A 16,227-nucleotide genomic window follows, 5' to 3' on the forward strand; every position below is an offset into this window, starting at 1 on the left:
GTTCAGGTCTGTAATGTGATTTTCCTGCCTTTTATCAAGCGCGGGTCTTTGCCTCGTGGCTCTGCGCACCTTGGTCCATGTGAACTCCCGACCTTGAGCTACAATCGGGAATCAGCGCTTCCCATCCAGACCCTCGCAGCAACCCCGGCTAAAAAGATCCCAGTGCTCTTTGGGAATGGGAGGAATCCGCGCGCCCGAAGAAGGGATCGTATTAGGAAACTGGCTGCCCCGCGCAAGGCGCATCTGGCTGCTGACTAATCCCAGACTACGGCCATGAGCCGCGGGAGAGACGTTTGCCTTGGCAAAGGGCTCTGGGTAGCAGTTTCTCTCCTATTGGTCCTCCGATTCTACCCTCCCCAGCTTTTTTTTAGTTGCTGGTGGGGAATTGAGGCAGAGAGGGAACCTGCCCCGAGGCTAAACAATCATTTCAGTTTGAGACTTGAAGTCCCAGCTGATGAATGACCCCTGTCCATTTAGGCTAAGCAGGAGGATCCCTCGCACTGCGCTGCGCCTGAGTTGTTTCGGAGCTTTCCCAAGACGTCGGAGGGGGCGAACGGGCAAGAGGGGAGCTGCTTTGGGTAGCCCCTTACAGAGACCCGATTTAGACCTGGGATTATTTTCGCAGTTGAGGAGAGAATGTGGAAGTTGCGAGAAAAAAAATCAGTCAGGATCGTGAGCTATGTTCTAAAACAGGGCGCAAATTCAGTTCAAGAGAGCGCTTTACAAGTATTTTGGAGAGGACTTTTGTTCACCCGGAGACAAACAGCATCTGTAGCCCTGACTAAGCAACAACACGTCGAGCGCTTCCCCACCCCGCTTCTCTTTGCCCGCCTGGTTGGGGTCTCCTCCTGGCCTGATAGGCACCATAGTTTCTTTCCCAGTCCCCACTTCCCAACGCCCTAATACAAGCAGGCAAACGGTGTCAAGTGATTTCTCCAGGAGTTTTCTGACCGAGGAAAAAGTAGTGTGCGCGCACTTGCGCGCGCGCCCTTGCCACTGCGGGTGCATGATGGGAGAGAGGGAGCGCTCACCTGTTCCCAGGGTCCTCGCCTCCAAATAGCCAACGAAATTTACTAAGGAACGTCTGTTGCCGCCTTTGAATCATATTCCAATTCCCCCGGGGATAGGATGTGAGGGCAAGGGACTGCGGCTCTTTCCTCCGACCTGGTGAATTATGTATCTTATGTGCAGTGACTTTTTTCTTATTAAAAAAAAATGTTTAGGGGTACTCTCATTTTCCGACTCATACTGAAATACTGCCCTCAATGAGGCCAAACTTTGATTCACAAAATGTTTCTTTGTGCGTACCCCCGCGTACCCCCACAAAAGCACTGCTTATGTGTACGTTTAGCGCCGTGCCGCGCGCCATCAGCTCTCTCGTCGGTGTTTTGGTGCCACCGCCGCCTTCAACTTCTGCCAGGGAGGGAGGGGAGCGAGCTCATAGATTATCACTATTGGTCATCTTAAATCTGGAAGTATAAAAATCGACAGCGGAGGAAAACGCCTCTTTAATCACGCCCGTTTACTTAAGTTACATATTGCGTTCAAGCCGTCTACGCGGACCCTTGCAATGATGCCATTCTTGCCGCGTAAAAGCGCATGTCGAGCGGAGCCGGCCTGCGCCAGGGTTTGCTTGCTGAGCACCGCGCCGGGCTCTGAAATAGCAGGCGCGCGCGGCCATTACTTGAGCTGAGCCCACAGGACCGGAGCACGCCGGCGAGTGCGGGAGGAATAAGCTTTATACAGCCATATTCGCAGGCGCCATCAATTTACGGTGGTGGGAGTTGGGGAGGGTGGGAGAAGATGTCTGATGTTGTCTCAAAAAGGGACGTATGGACGTGCATCGCCACAGGCAGAAGCCAAAGTCCCAGACTTCAGCTATTTAAATCGTGGCAGCTAACGAAATCCATGTATATCCTCCTGAGCATTTGAAATGGCATGCGTTTTCTCTCTCTCTACTGTTAGTGTAGTTTTCTATTCAGGAGATCACTTCATATATATTACGCACATGCACATGCAATTCAGGAATCAAAGGCCACTCTTTGCCTTGCATTAAAAAACAACAACACACCAACAGTGGGTGTTGTGGTTTTTTTGCTCTAGACACTGATATATTAGAAACCTTCCTTTGGATAAATGTGTGGCAGAACTGAGAAGCGGGGGCGGTCGGATGGAGGATTCCGTTCGAAAAAGACATACCAATACACACGCAGCACAGCACCGATGCGTTACATATGCATGAACCAGCCGCTCGTATGGGGCATGTAACCTCTAAATATACCTTGGGGAGCAAAACGCAAAGGGCCCCGGGCGCAGAGGGAGGGGGGAGAATGTCTCTGGCTGAAAAATGATTGGTGTTCTGAAAATATTTGCGATATATTACCTACGCCGTTGCCAAGCGCGGGGAGAGCTGGTCGCTGCTGTTTCTTCCCAAGCTTGAAAAACAACAACAACAACAAAACAAAACTATGGTTTGGACTCTCGGCAGGCAACGGCACTGATTTCGAGAGAGAGAAAGCCGGCGGCACGGGGAATATTTGTGTGCGCGCTTCTGTGTCCCGTGTGTGTGTGTGTGTACTTCCGAGATCTTTTGAAATGAACCAGGATGAGGTCGGCAGCAGGTGTTGCCTGCGGAGAGCGGTTTAAGACGCCTCTCTGTACAGGTGTAAGGACTGAAACTGGCCTTCCATTGCTTTAAATAGGAAGTTGAGTAAAATCAGATCGTCAGTGGAGGTTGGGAGAAGGGGGGCTAATTGGTAAGCATTATTCTGCAGGGCCCCCCCTAACAACGGAGAGGAAAGAAAATGACAGGTTCCCGTCCCGCCCCTTAGACAGTGCTGCAGATCATATGGTTTTATATTGGTAAGAATGTTTAACACCACGGGGCATAGTGGATAGTATTATTATTATTATTATTATTATTATTATTATTATTATTATTATTATTATTTACTTGATTGGAATAAAACAAATGGATGAGGCGCCTATATTTACATCCTGACAGCTTTAAAATAACTGGTGTAAAATTACCTGGCGTGCTCTTTTTCCATTTTTTTGTAAAAATCAAAATCAAATATGAACCATGCAGTTGGCTAAATGAGCCCCAGAATTCCTATATTTTAAAACACCCTCTCTCCTCACCCCCCACCCCGAGACGCGGAAAAGGCATCATCAAAGATTCGGATCTACAAAAGAAGGGAAGGTAACCCAACTCCTGTTAACTCTGACGAGCCTTTCGAAAGAGAGCAGCTACAGAGCTAAAGGAGGCGATGGGAAAGTATGGAAGAGGGTCGAGGGGCGGGGCGGGGTGTGTGGAGGAAGAGAGGGAAGGCTGATGTTGGACCAGTTTTAAACTCGGCAGGTGCACAGAGCCAATAGGCCCTTCAAGAACCCGGGCTCTTTGGGGATTCAAGGGAAATGGTTTCCATTTAATAAATATTTTCCCCAAGGGCATTTTGCGTTAGGCAGCAATTATTCAAAGAAAACAGGCGTGGAGGGGAGAGAGGAGGGAGGGAGGGAGGGAGGGAGGGACAGCTCCTGTGGGTATTTTGTTCTCTTTAGAAGCCAATCTTTTAATAGTTACCCCCCCCCCATGCAACAACAAAAACCCCAGGACAGAGAAAGGCTTAGATTTAAAGCAGAGGAGAAGAATAAGAGAGCGCATCACAAAAGGGCATCGTCACCAAAGCGCAGGGGACAAATGTCTTCCTCGCCGCGCGCGCCCCGTCCAGCGTCCCCTCTTAGCCCAGTTCACTTAAGTCGGGCAGAACTCGTGCTCTTTGAGGCTCTGTAGATTTTCGCCTCCATAAAGTACGTATTGACTTTTAGTATAAAAATGAACTCCAAATAGCGCTGGAAGTTTAGGTCTATCCTGTTCCACTCCCGTTCACCCCATCGAAGTGCCAGACCCCCTTAATGCATATGGATCCAGCTTCGTCCTTCCACTCCCCCCGCCTCATAGCTCAGCCCCGTTTCTCCAGGTTGGCATTTGCCAGGCTCTCCCCGGCTCGGCCCAACTCCTTGCGGGGCAAGAGAGGAAGCTGGAGAAAGACGCGTGGCGACCTTCGCGCGGCTCTGCTCACTTTTGCTTTTCAAACAATCGGACGCCCCCCAGTCGCCTGTCATTTCTCACTCCCTCCGCGCGCCCCCTCCACATCTCTCTCTCCAGCCAGACCTGGTGCTTTTCTGGTGGGTCGAAAACATTAACAAGGACGCCCTTGCCCTTGGCTCGTGCTCTTGCCCCATTGACAAATTTACTCCGTTTTTTTGGACCCCACTCCCCAAATTAGGGGGAGGATTGCCACCACTCTGCCATTCCCCCCCCCCCGCTCAAAAGAGCTCTTTTCACCCACTCCTCCCTAAAAGGAGGGGATGGGCGGAGTTTTATTGGCTGCTGCTATTAGCGCGCCGTCTAACAAAAGCGGCCCCTTTAATCCTGTGTCTTTAGTGATTTCTGCCCTCTCCCCTCCCTCTCCCCCTCCTCTTTTTTCCTCTTTCTCCCGCTCTCTCTCTTCCGAAGGTATTCGTTCTCTCTCGCTCGCTCTTTCTCTGGCCGCTGATTGGGCGATCAGGTGAAGGGAGTGAACGCCCTACTCGCCGCTCCGTCAAGCTTGCGCGCCGTCCCGAACAGCCTCGCCTTTGAACTTCCCCGCTTTTGGCTCCGAGTCCGCTCCTTGTCCTCAGTCCCTTGCCAGCCGAGCCAGACACCCTCCGCGTCGCCACCGATCCCCGGTTCCAGGGCCGTCGAGGGGACCCCCCTGGCAATCCTCTGGAGAGAGGGAGAGAGAGCGCTCGCTCGCCGGCGGACTAGGCGCCCCTGGATTGCCTTTGGCCTCGCTCCTCGGGCTCCTTCGCCCTGCGGCTGCCTCCTCCTCTTCCTGCTGCTTGCTCGCTCGCCCCGCTTCTCTCCTCTCCTCCCCTCCCCGCTCCCCAGCCATCCATCGGGGTACCTCGGCAGGGACTGGATCGCCCGGAGAACTGGTATGATCAGCTGAGCGTGGTGGGGGGTCGCCTTGGCTGGAAGGCAGGAGGAGGAGGCGAAGCGGAGCCAGGTGCGCGGGGCTGGGGACAGCTGGCGGCGGTTGGGCTGCTCGACGAGGCGTCCGTCCGGCACACCACCATGTCCAAACCTTCCGACCACATCAAGCGCCCCATGAACGCCTTCATGGTGTGGTCCCGGGGCCAGCGTCGGAAGATGGCCCAGGAAAACCCTAAAATGCACAACTCGGAGATTAGCAAGCGCCTGGGCGCCGAGTGGAAGCTGCTGTCGGAAGCCGAGAAGCGCCCTTACATCGACGAAGCCAAGAGGCTGCGCGCCCAGCACATGAAGGAGCACCCCGACTACAAGTACCGGCCCCGTCGCAAGCCCAAGAACCTCCTCAAGAAAGACAGGTATGTCTTCCCTTTGCCTTACCTCGGAGACACTGACCCCCTCAAGGCGGCCGGGCTCCCCGTGGCAGCCACGGACTCTCTGCTCGGCTCCCCGGAGAAGGCGAGGGCTTTCCTGCCCCCCACCTCCGCGCCCTACTCCTTACTTGACCCCAGCCAGTTCAGCTCCAGCGCCATCCAGAAGATGACCGAGGTGCCCCACACCTTGGCCACCAGCACCCTGCCCTACGCCTCCACCTTGGGATACCAGAACGGGGCCTTTGGCACCTTGAGTTGCCCCAGCCAGCACACCCACACCCACCCGTCGCCCACCAACCCCGGCTACGTGGTGCCCTGTAACTGTACGGCTTGGTCGGCGTCCAGTTTGCAGCCTCCCGTGGCCTACATATTATTCCCAGGCATGACCAAGACTGGAATAGACCCCTACTCGTCAGCGCACGCCGCAGCCATGTAACCCCCCCCGGCAAGCTCCCATCATTGACAGCCCCACATAGGGCAGGCGGCCTGGAAACCCCCACGTCGCCATAGCCTTGGCTTGCCGGTGGAATCGGAACCCCTCCGTGGTGCATGTGATATTTGACGAGACTTCAGAAACAAAGATATTTTAAGAGCCTAAGCGAAAGCCACCTGAGCGCGGGAGAGATGTCCCGGAGACCTGATTTCACCTGGGGAAAGACTTTTAAGACTCGACTTTTTCCGAGGGTGGGAGGGCGGGGATGGGGAGACTCCGAGACTTTGTAGTCGAATCCAAAAACAAACACACAAAAGGTATTTTTCTTTCTGCACTTGGGGCTCCGAGGGGCCCCGAAACTTGTAAGAATTGTAAATGTGTCAAACTTTTAATTGCCCTTTTTGGCCGAAAGGCCAAAACATCTTTGATGATGATGATTTTCTTTTTTATTTATTATCTCAATGTCTATGAGTTTATATGATCGGATGTGAATCGGACTTGAATTCCTAAAATCCCGGAAGTATTCTGACTTAACGATTTCCCTTTTTTGCACATTAAAAAACAAGAGTTAGCTGTGTTATATATATCTATATATCTATATTTTACCATCCAGCACTAATAGCTAAAATTGCTTTTCATGTCAAAAAGATTAAAAAAGAAGCTCTTCAGAGATATTAAAAAAGGGTGAAAAACGTTTATATTTCAAACATGGTATGATAGTGTTTGCTTAATTTAAAACAGATAGTCCTTCAATTTGTGTGAATCAGTGCAAGTAGACCTAAGTTTACTTTTAGACAGAATGTCAGATATGAAGTCAGGCAGTAGAATTGTTTTTTTTAATGGAAAATAAAATTTTAAAAAATGAATAACACGGTGGTAATTTAAATATGTTTTAACAATGTATTGGGGAAAGAATTGTATCCAGAAGGATTTTACCTCGTTAATTCTGTTCATTTGCTGAACAAAGACATTTTGAATAAAGACAATCTGTCGTCGAACACGTCAGTTATGTGCTTGTGAATCCAGTCTCGATCCACACAAAACAAAACCTTCTAGACAGCGAGGAAGCTGGCCAAGTCTACCTGCGTCTTGGCGGTGTGGTAGGGCCTGCAAATACTGCAGAAAGTAGGGTCAGGATACAAATAATTTCTAATATCGTCCTGAAAGCTCGAAGATTTTTAAAGATCTGGGCACAATCTTCCGGGAAATTATCCTGCTTACGCTCTATTAAAATGAACTGGGTTTTTGTGTGTAGCGAAAGCAGTTGCTCAATCTTTCTTGCCGTGGACGAACTTCCAGGGAGATCGTGCCCATAGCTTGTCAAACTCCTTTCTTTCGACCCACCCACCCACCCACCCACCCACCCATCCATCCCATCCATTTATTTATTTCGATTTCTGAGTTCCTTTGCTTCTAAGGCCCAGGGGCGTGTATGGTGCTACATTCTCTCTCTCTCTCTCTCTCTCTCTCTCTCTCTCTCTCTCTCTCTTTCTCTCTCAAAACCAACTCTTCCTATTTTACAGATTGGGAAACTGAGGTTGAGTCAGAGACAATGACTGGCTCTCGGCCACTCAGCGAGGTCCCCAGCTAGCGATCTGTCCTCTGGGCCTCTCTGAGGCCGCAACCCTAGTGTAAGCTCCATGGAACACAGAGTGGGGGCGACTTTTGAGCAAACTCGTAAATGCTTGTGCTAAGAGGAGTCTTTAATAACACTCTGTTTGCATATTTACTGCGAATGATCTCTCGTGCATTCAGTGGGCTTACTCCTAATTAAGTGCGCGTCGAACCACAGCCTGCCTTGCAGCAGTGTTTTAAGAGACTGAACCGGTTTAAAACAGGGTAATTGGTTACAGGTTTACCGTTTACTCAGCAGTTAAGTCCCGTTGTGTTCGGTGGGGACCATTCTCAGGCATAGGATTTGCAGTCTGGTTGAGTGGCAAAGGAATAAGTCTCACCTTGTTTAGGATTAGGAAGGAAAGAGATTTAAAGGGAGGTGCAGGAAGGAAAAGGAACAGTGAAACTCAGTTAGACGGACTGGTCCATATTTTGCTTCAGGGCTGAAAAGAACTGATCAAGTTCTCGAAATGTTTCCGGTACAGTTGGAGGTACCCAAATATTGACCCCAAACTTAAGCAGCTAAGCGATTATGTCTTGGCGGAGCTCTAGATTTCCAAAAGCGAGGCGGCACAAAAAAAGCTCCGAAGGGCTGGGATAGCCCGAAGAAATTCACCTTAGCCCCGTCTCCCTGCCCAGTAAAATGTAGGAAGAGAAGAGCGCTTCTGAGAATGTGCAGAATCCCTTCCGGCTGAACTAACGGCAGTTTGTGGGGCTTCTCGACCTCTAGAAATTCCGTTTCCTCGTCCCTCTGCACGTATTGCAATCACCGCCCACTTCGCCCTCGTTTCCCAGGTCCCAGGATCATTTAATGTAGACTCCAGACCTGATGATTTAATGACCTCCGCTCTTTCGATGGCAAAATGTAGGACTTCACTTCTTTCCAAATGTGGCGAGACAGCTCTCTTGCCCTCGGGTCCCTCTTGGTCCCTCTGCTGAGTGGGGGTCCAGGAGTGCCTCAAAAGCGCCCCCACTCCCAATTTCCACCACCTTCCTTGCCCACGTTTCCACATTTCACTCCCCCTCCCCAATATCCCAAATCAGAGGGCGCAGGCCTGGAAAGAGGAAGAAACATCTCGGAAGGGAGGCTGGAGCAGGGCAGATTAGCATCTTGTCCCAAACAATTAACAGTGTTTGGCGCCCCTATTCATCAGGTCTCTCCTTTTGTCCAGGAAAGGATTTTTCATTAAAGGGGGAAGGACGGGAGGATAGAAAGAAAAGATGGGGGGGGGGCGTGAGGTGGGGAGGGCGAGAGAGAGAGAGAAGAAGTAGCAGTTGTCCATCTGGCTAAGCTGAATAGCCAACGTGATCCATGTTGTAGATGTTTTTCTCATTAAGTGCTCTTTGGAGACCGCTGTTAGAATTAAATGGCATAACACAATTAACATACACGGGACCTGAATGGCAGGGTAAGCAGAGGAAGAATAGATAGATAAATAAATGAGAGATCAGGCGAAGGTAAACAAAAGAGCCGAGGAGAAAAGCTTTGAAAGGCGAGGTTAGAATGGCTGAACCACGCTTGTTTAGCATGACAAAAAGAGAGAGAGAGAGAGAGCCCACTTACAAATGGGCACAATTAAGACCTGGCTTGACTCGGAGGCGACAATCAGAGGCACAGTTGCGAGGGGACACTCCGAGGCAAGCCGCAATGAATGGACCCCACAGCGGAGGCGGAGGAGCTGCGCGCCCGGGCTGATTTAACCCCAGTTGACAGTTGCTGTCAGGCCCTGTGATAACACTCATAGCTCAGCGTCCTTTAACATCTAGCTAGATTAGTCTTAACGCTGCCCTCACAGGTACAGGCGGGAGGGCTGCCGTCAGCTGTCTCCTCCTCTGGAGATTTGGGGAAGAGAGTCCGGAGGGCTGGGACAGGAGCGCCAGAAGCCCCACGGAGAAAGGCCTGGGCGGGGGGTGGGGGTGCGCTGGAGACTTGGTCTCCTGGGTACCCTTCCTGGGCGCTAACGCAACGGGCTGGCTGGACTCCTCCGTTTGGTTACAGCGTTGATTTGAAAGTGCGAGATGGAGAGGACATTAGGAGGTGATGGTCCCAGGGGCAACTTGGCTGTTGGGCAAAATGGAGTTGCGTGTGTGTGGATTTGTGCTTCTCTAGAAAAGAAAGAAAGAAAGAAAGAAAGAAAGAAAGAAAGAAAGAAAGAAAGAAAGAAAGAAAGAAAGAAAGGTTATATTGCACCATCACCACCAACGCGGCCTCTCAAATAAATAGGTTGGTTAGCTTTGTAAAATGCTGTAGTTACTGTGGTCATCGTGTAGTCGATATGTGAAGCTGAGATTTACCTAGTTGTTGCCACGTCGCCTCAAGGGAATGCAAAGCAGGAGAGGGGAGGGGCTGATTTTTCTTTTCGCAGGATCTTTCTCCTGGAACTTTTGGGTCACACAGGACTCTTCGTCAAGGGGAATGGAAAAGGGTGCCGATTGAGCAAGGTTACATATTCCACTGCTCAAACTCGCCATTTAAACATATTCATTTTGCGAAATTCTGTTTTGATTTCAACGATAGATGTGAGGATGTCATGTCCACAAGGAGCTAGAGCTTCTAAATACTTCAGCACCCCAGGTCACCCCTCTTCTATTTTATTATGTATTTTTAACGTTAACCCAGCACCAGGAGCTCCACGGAATATACAGCTCCTGCCCATATTTACTACAATCTAACGATTTTGCCGAGTTGATGCTGGATAGTTTCCACTCTGCTCTACGAAGAGTCCTGTGTGATTCAAAAGTTTGCGCATTGTTATCCTTATTTGTGTTCTAGACGCCACAGAAATTGACTCGCGGAAGTTTGTGTGATGACTTTCCTCTCAACAGAAATCCAGACGAATGCCAACAGGGCAAAACTTTAGGACTGTCTTGAAACTTCATCGCTTGTTCCCCTCGCCCCGCCCCTTACAACATTTCCTCATTCCTCCGCCAAATTACCACCTCTATCTCCTTCGTTTGCAGGTGCGTGTAGCTATTTTTATGCGTGCAGAGATAAAAATATTAAATAATCGCCATGACACCGAAATGAACCGATTACCGACTTTGATGTCAAAAGAATTGCAAAAGAAGGCGAGAGAGCGCGCGAGAACTATTCCCTAAAGGGAGAGAACGAACTCCTTGTCAAACCTGTTTCGCCACAACTGTCTCCTTCTTTCAATAAAATCATTAAACAAAAGGCTGCGGGGGTTAGGAGACACCACGCCTTCCGTGCGCTTCCCAAAGAGCAGGGGAAGGCAAGAGGATCCCATTTAGCCCTCAGTCCCCCCCCCTCTCTGAGTTTGGGTTGTCTGGGGTGCTCAGCGTGCCCAGCCCCTACTGGTCAGCTGGAGAGATGATGGACATGGACCCACACAGCTGGAGAGGAGGGAGATTGGGGAATCAGGCGGAGAGATTTTATTTCATTTTTAATGATCGGCCTAGGATTCTGCTGGGCGAACGTGCGCACACCTCGCTGGTGCTGGAGTTTTGAACCGCTACTCAACTCTGGGGTTTGGGAACAATGCGGTCGCTCAACAAGTGGACACGATTGGTACACCCTCCCCTGTCTTCCAAAAGAAATCTCAGTGTGATTCTTTGGAAGGCAGTCCCACTGAAACAAACGGGCCCTTCCTTCCCAGTAAGAGAGTTGAGGAGTGAAAGGCCAGCCCGACTGACAGCAGGGGGAGTGGCACCCGATCCTCAAACCTGTTTGCTTGAGAGCAATCTGGCTGAGCGGAAATAGGCTGCCAATGGACGCGAACCTGGGAGCAAATCTGCTTGAACGCAGCGGGATTTACTCCCTAGTAAACACGTTTAGGGTTACACCGCCAGGGTCCAATGCGCAGCCCATTCTAACCGGCAGCAAAATCCTCTCTAGGTCTCAACGATTATAGATTGCGGTGTTATAAGATCGCGCTATATATTCAAGCAACCTTGATGAAGTGGACTGAGGATCTGATCTTCTTCGTCCACAAATCATTGATTTCAAATAAACTCCCCTTTGAAGGCGGGCGGGGCTGGAAGTTCTTAATCCATTTCCCTCCTTTCAGGAAGGAAAGAAGCTATTCCTAGCTAGCTGTAAACTTCACTGACTCCCACTATTTATACTTTTTCCTAATCCTCTCCAAAGGCCACCCCTCTCAAACTCCAGCCAGGGGGAAAGTGGGGGGTGCGCGCGCGCAAAAGAAGCGCCCCCTCATTTAGTTGCAGATGGAAACGCTGGATTCTTGGCCAACTTTGCTGCGGAGGGGATTAAACGAGCGAGGCCACGGACGTGCTGGAAACTTTCCTTTGAAAGGACACATTAAGAAGTCTCGGAGAGCTATTACTGATTTCTGCTGATTGGTGATAATAAGGGCGGAAATTCGCCGCCGAGGACTATCAAAGCCATTCAAAGGGGCTCTGGGAGATCAAACAGATCCCAGGTTGTGATTTGACAGTGCGGTTTTTAAAATACATTTTTTAATCCCTGCCTCTCTCCCTCCGTCTCCTTCTGGCTAAATTTCCTTCATTGTACTGGGTTTTTGCTTGTTGTTGTTTTTCTTAAAAAAGGGAACCGGGAAATCAGTAACATCATCTTCATTCTCTAGCCCATGAAAGTATTTTTTAAGCAACGTCAATGTCTAGAACACAAAAAAGGTGGGGGGGGGGAGGAAGAAGAAGATGGAGACTCTTCTGGAAACGAGACTCCGAGAAATAACCCCAAAACGAATGCACCCGCGCCGCCGCCCCTCCTTGCCGAAAGGGGTTCTCGATTTGGAGCTGTCAGCTCGGCAGACGCAGCGAGCCGTCGCTTATCGAGCTGCATCTTGTACGGAACATCTGGCGGAGGAGCTTCAAAGCGGCGGAGGAAAGTTGCGCAGGTAAGAACACGTTCTCCGCCGCATCGCCAGACCGCGATCGACGCAGATCCCGGGCAGCTGCTGCCTCCGAGCTAGGTGGGAACTCGCATGCTGCCTGCAGGAGTCTCGTGGGGAGGGCTGGGGTGGAGGAGGATGTGTGGGGTGGAAAGCGACGCCTGGCGACGTGGACGAGCTGCGCCAAAGCAACGCAACCTCCCAGGCGCACCAGGGGCCCTTCAGCCCAAGGAGGAACTCTGGCCCACAACTCCTCCAAGGCCTTTCCTTGGCGAGGCGATGCGCCAAGCTGGCTTCGTTAGGCTCCCTTTGGGATTTGCTTAAAAAAGAAATGCAGGAAAAGTTGGTGTGTGTGTGGGTGTGAAATTCTGGGTTTGTGAAATTGACTAGACCAGCGGAAGTGGGCTAGTTAATCGCAAAGGTCAGGAGATTGAAATGGGTTTAAGTCCCTGGCCGTCGGTTTCAAGAAGGCCAGACTCGTGGCCTTCCTACCACTCGAGAGGGGAGATTGTCGGGACGGAGGAGATGGTTGAGGAGGAGAAAAATAACAGCAAGGGAGACAGATGGGTTGAGAAGCGGGTGGAGGATGGAGAAGCAAAGTTTTAGTGGCACCGCTTCCAGTCTTCGAAGGGGATGGGGGCGAAAATGAGGGAAAGGGACGCAGAGGCGACCCCGTAGCCGGGATGGAGGAGATTCTCAGACTGGGGCCCTGGGGTGGGTGAGTGGAGGCCTTTCTCCGCAGATCCCGTGGGAATCGGTTAAGCCTTGCCGGCCAGTCGTTTGCTTTTCAATTCGGGAGCGATGCGGTCCCCACGCAAGCTGCAGAGGCGTTTGATCTCTCTGGAGTTTACGGTTTCCCCTGCTAGGTCTTCATCTGCCTTTTAAAACGTTTGTGTTTTAATAGCATCTTCCTCTCTTTCTTCTTTCACACGCCTCGGCTTCGGTTCGGTCTGTTTTATAAGCACATCAAAGGCAAGAGCCAATCCTGCTTTCTTCTTTTTATTTTTCTTAATTTTTTTTATTAGGACAAATCACCCAATATACTTCATTAGGGCCGAGCACGCCTCCTTTGAACCAGCTAAGCAAGAAATAACGTGCAAATTCCGAGGAGGGGAAGATCACATTCCAAAAAGTTTGAGGGACTAAAAGGGGCCGGGAATGAAAGACTGCTGCTGCTGCCAAATTTTAAACCCGCGCACGGAAAGAGAAGAGCTCCTAACGGGCGTGGAAGGAGAGAGAGAGAGAGAGAGAGAGAGAGAGAGAGAGAAACGAAGGGATCAGGCGGAGCCAAGGAGAGGGAAAGAGAAGCGAACGTGCACGCCGGATTCCAGCGTCGTCGTCTGCACCCAACTGGCACTCCGGCGCAAAAGCGTCGAGCGCTCGTCTCCGGATGGGGCTCGCGTGCGCTCCCTTGTCTGGGCTTTGTGGTCCGCCCCCTCCCCCCCGCCCAGCCCATTGTCACACTGCAATGCAATGGGTTTGGCACACTTGAGGTGTAATAGCATTACTGCATTAATTAAAATTTTCATTTCACGTCCAGATTGTTTACTTATCTGCTGGAAACATATGTTGAGCGAAGTTAAGATTCTGGACTCTGCACTGTTGCCCAAGGTGCAATTCAATACCGAGGGTTGGGAGTGGGGTTGTGGGGCTGGTGGGGAGGGGGAGAGCGGAGGAGAAAGAGAAGAGACGCCTTCCGATTTATTATTATTATTATATCCTCCAGCCTTATCTTGGTGGCTATAAATTATAAGGATACTCCATTGAGCTGAATATTAAGATTATATTCTCTCTCACCCCCAATTCCCGCGCCCCTGAACATCGCTTCCTAAAGCTGGCCAGATCTCTGGCTCTTTGAAATAACCAAGCCTGCCTCTCTCATTCTCTCTCTCTCTCTCAATCCCCCTTCCAGCAATCCTACCTTGCTTAGCAGCCAGGGGGTACCCCATGGCAGACAGACTCCCATCACCTCTCTTTGGCCATGGAGAGAAGGTGGAAGAGGAAGTCCCGGCTGCCTGGAGCGGCTCCTGATGCTGAGAAGCTCTGGATCATTTGTGTGTCTTCAAACGGAGATGCGCTTCTTTAAAAAACGTGCAAAAAGGCGGATATATTTCGACGGGAGAAGCGTTGGCTTCACCGCCCAAAATGCTTCCCCCCACTTCATTGCTTTTATTTTTATTAATTTTTAAAAGAAGTTTAAAAAGCGTTCTAACAAACCGCCAGACATTTCATTCAGATCCGCCCCCCACCCCCCGCGCCGCTGTATCTCATCCGGATGGACCGGAGATGCAAAACCTCTCCCTCTCTCTCTCTCTCTCTAGTCTATTTTATTTAAGCAGCAGAGCTGCTCTGGAAGAGGAATCCAATCTCTCCTTATCTCGCCCAGGCCTCCTTTCAGGCTGAGATCAGAGCAGGGAGGATGGAGGGGGTGGGGAGGGGAGGGGGGGGGAAAGAAAAAAAGAAGAGAGAGGGGGGTAATTGTTCTTTATTCCCCCCTCCCCTTTTAATTTAATACGGCAGCCACCGCTTTCAGGTCATTTATATGCCTAATTTAGTGATAAAAGTCAATAAGCAAGGATCACAGCGTTGTCCCCTCCTTGTAAGTATTTCAGAGGAAGCGAGGCTCGGGCGGAGCGCGGGTGGGGAGACAGTGAGAGGAAAAGCAGTTTCCAAATCCTGGGCTTCAAAGCGTCCTTCTGGCTGCTCAAAAAAGGAGGTGTTTTTTTTTAGTGTAATGAGGCTGGTATTTGTTTGGCGGTAGCTGTCAAGCCAGTGTGGCTCTTTTCTTGTAGGCACCGCTTGCCTCTCCCTCCCCACGACGCTCCGGCAGGACCCACCGCGAGAATCGGAGAGCGAAGCGCACGATAGGATGATAGAATCGCTTCTTCCTCAGGATTCCCGCATAGGAACACCGCGGTGTGTTTCACCCCGGTTTGGACCAAGCCCCTGTCACGAAATAAACAGATTGCTTCTCCATTTGGGGTGTGTTTTGCGGGGTGGGGAATTGTCGTATGTGGTATAGGCGGAAGAGGCATTTCCCTTCCCCCACCCCCACCTCTAATTTTTAAAAGAGGAACTGTAAGGTGTCACCCTCCCTTCCTGGTCTATCTGTAATTGAATCTAGGTCAGTATTCTAAAGCAAGAAAAGTATGCTTCTGACTTTCCTACATCAGCCTAGAATTTAGGGGAGGGAAAGGAAGGGGGGTTCCTTGCAATTTCATTTAAAATGTAATGGTGGATGAACTGATAAGCAAATGGTGGGGGAGGGGGGCACTGCTTAAAAGAAAAAAAAATGGCACGGTTTTAATATGCTTCCAGGTGGGGGGAAATGATTTACATGGGAGTTTATTTCCTCTTTGCTGATATGAAAGAATTACAGATACAAAACCCACTGATCTATAGAATAAAAAAAAGAAAAGAAATGTTATTTTCCTGTAAAGGTATCAGTTCATTTATATTCATTTAACCATCCATCCATCAATTTAGTTTCTCACTCCTTGCACATACTCCTTAGCTCTGTTAAAGCTTCCCAACCAATATACTTTTCCAGAATATACAATGAAGTTCCCACTAAAATAAAAATAAAAATCATGGGCTGAAGTAGGTAAAGATGAGACCATTTCCACCCTAGGGGAAGCTAACACACACAAACACACATTCCCCCCTCTAGAGAGAATGAGCAGGGCTGAAGTTGAATCAGTTGCATTCATTCATATACTGTTTATGAAACTGATTCACCTTTACCAATACTCATTCTCAATATAGAAATATGTATGGTATAAGCACCCCTCCTCATAACATTCATTTTGCTGATAATAGACATGATTAATATGCATCATACATTTATATTGTAAATGTAACATTAGTATTCAAATATATAGTACAGTACAGTATTATACACACAAACAATGGGATCGTGTTGTTTATATTTGCACACCC

General features: G+C 50.0%; 1 protein-coding gene and 1 long non-coding RNA gene across 2 annotated transcripts; both read left to right on the forward strand.

Moving 5' to 3' along the window:
* The first annotated feature begins 4,372 nt into the window (after positions 1-4,372).
* On the forward strand, positions 4,373-7,132 carry SOX14 (SRY-box transcription factor 14). Its single transcript, XM_081863834.1, has one exon. The coding sequence runs from the start codon at positions 5,120-5,122 to the stop codon at positions 5,840-5,842; it is 723 nt and encodes a 240-aa protein (XP_081719960.1). The 5' UTR covers positions 4,373-5,119; the 3' UTR covers positions 5,843-7,132.
* Positions 7,133-9,642: 2,510 nt separating this feature from the next.
* On the forward strand, positions 9,643-15,270 carry LOC309342892. The gene is made up of 2 exons (XR_014157033.1): positions 9,643-12,294; positions 15,081-15,270. It is a non-coding gene; the product is annotated as an uncharacterized lncRNA (long non-coding RNA).
* The last annotated feature ends 957 nt before the right edge of the window (positions 15,271-16,227 follow it).

The sequence above is a fragment of the Podarcis erhardii genome (genome assembly GCF_964252035.2).
Source record: "Podarcis erhardii genome assembly, chromosome: 5".
Lineage (NCBI taxonomy): Eukaryota > Metazoa > Chordata > Lepidosauria > Squamata > Lacertidae > Podarcis > Podarcis erhardii.

Bases quoted from the DNA above. Each gene is read 5' to 3' on its own strand.
- SOX14 (XM_081863834.1), top strand. From the start codon at position 5,120: ATGTCCAAACCTTCCGACCACATCAAGCGCCCCATGAACGCCTTCATG.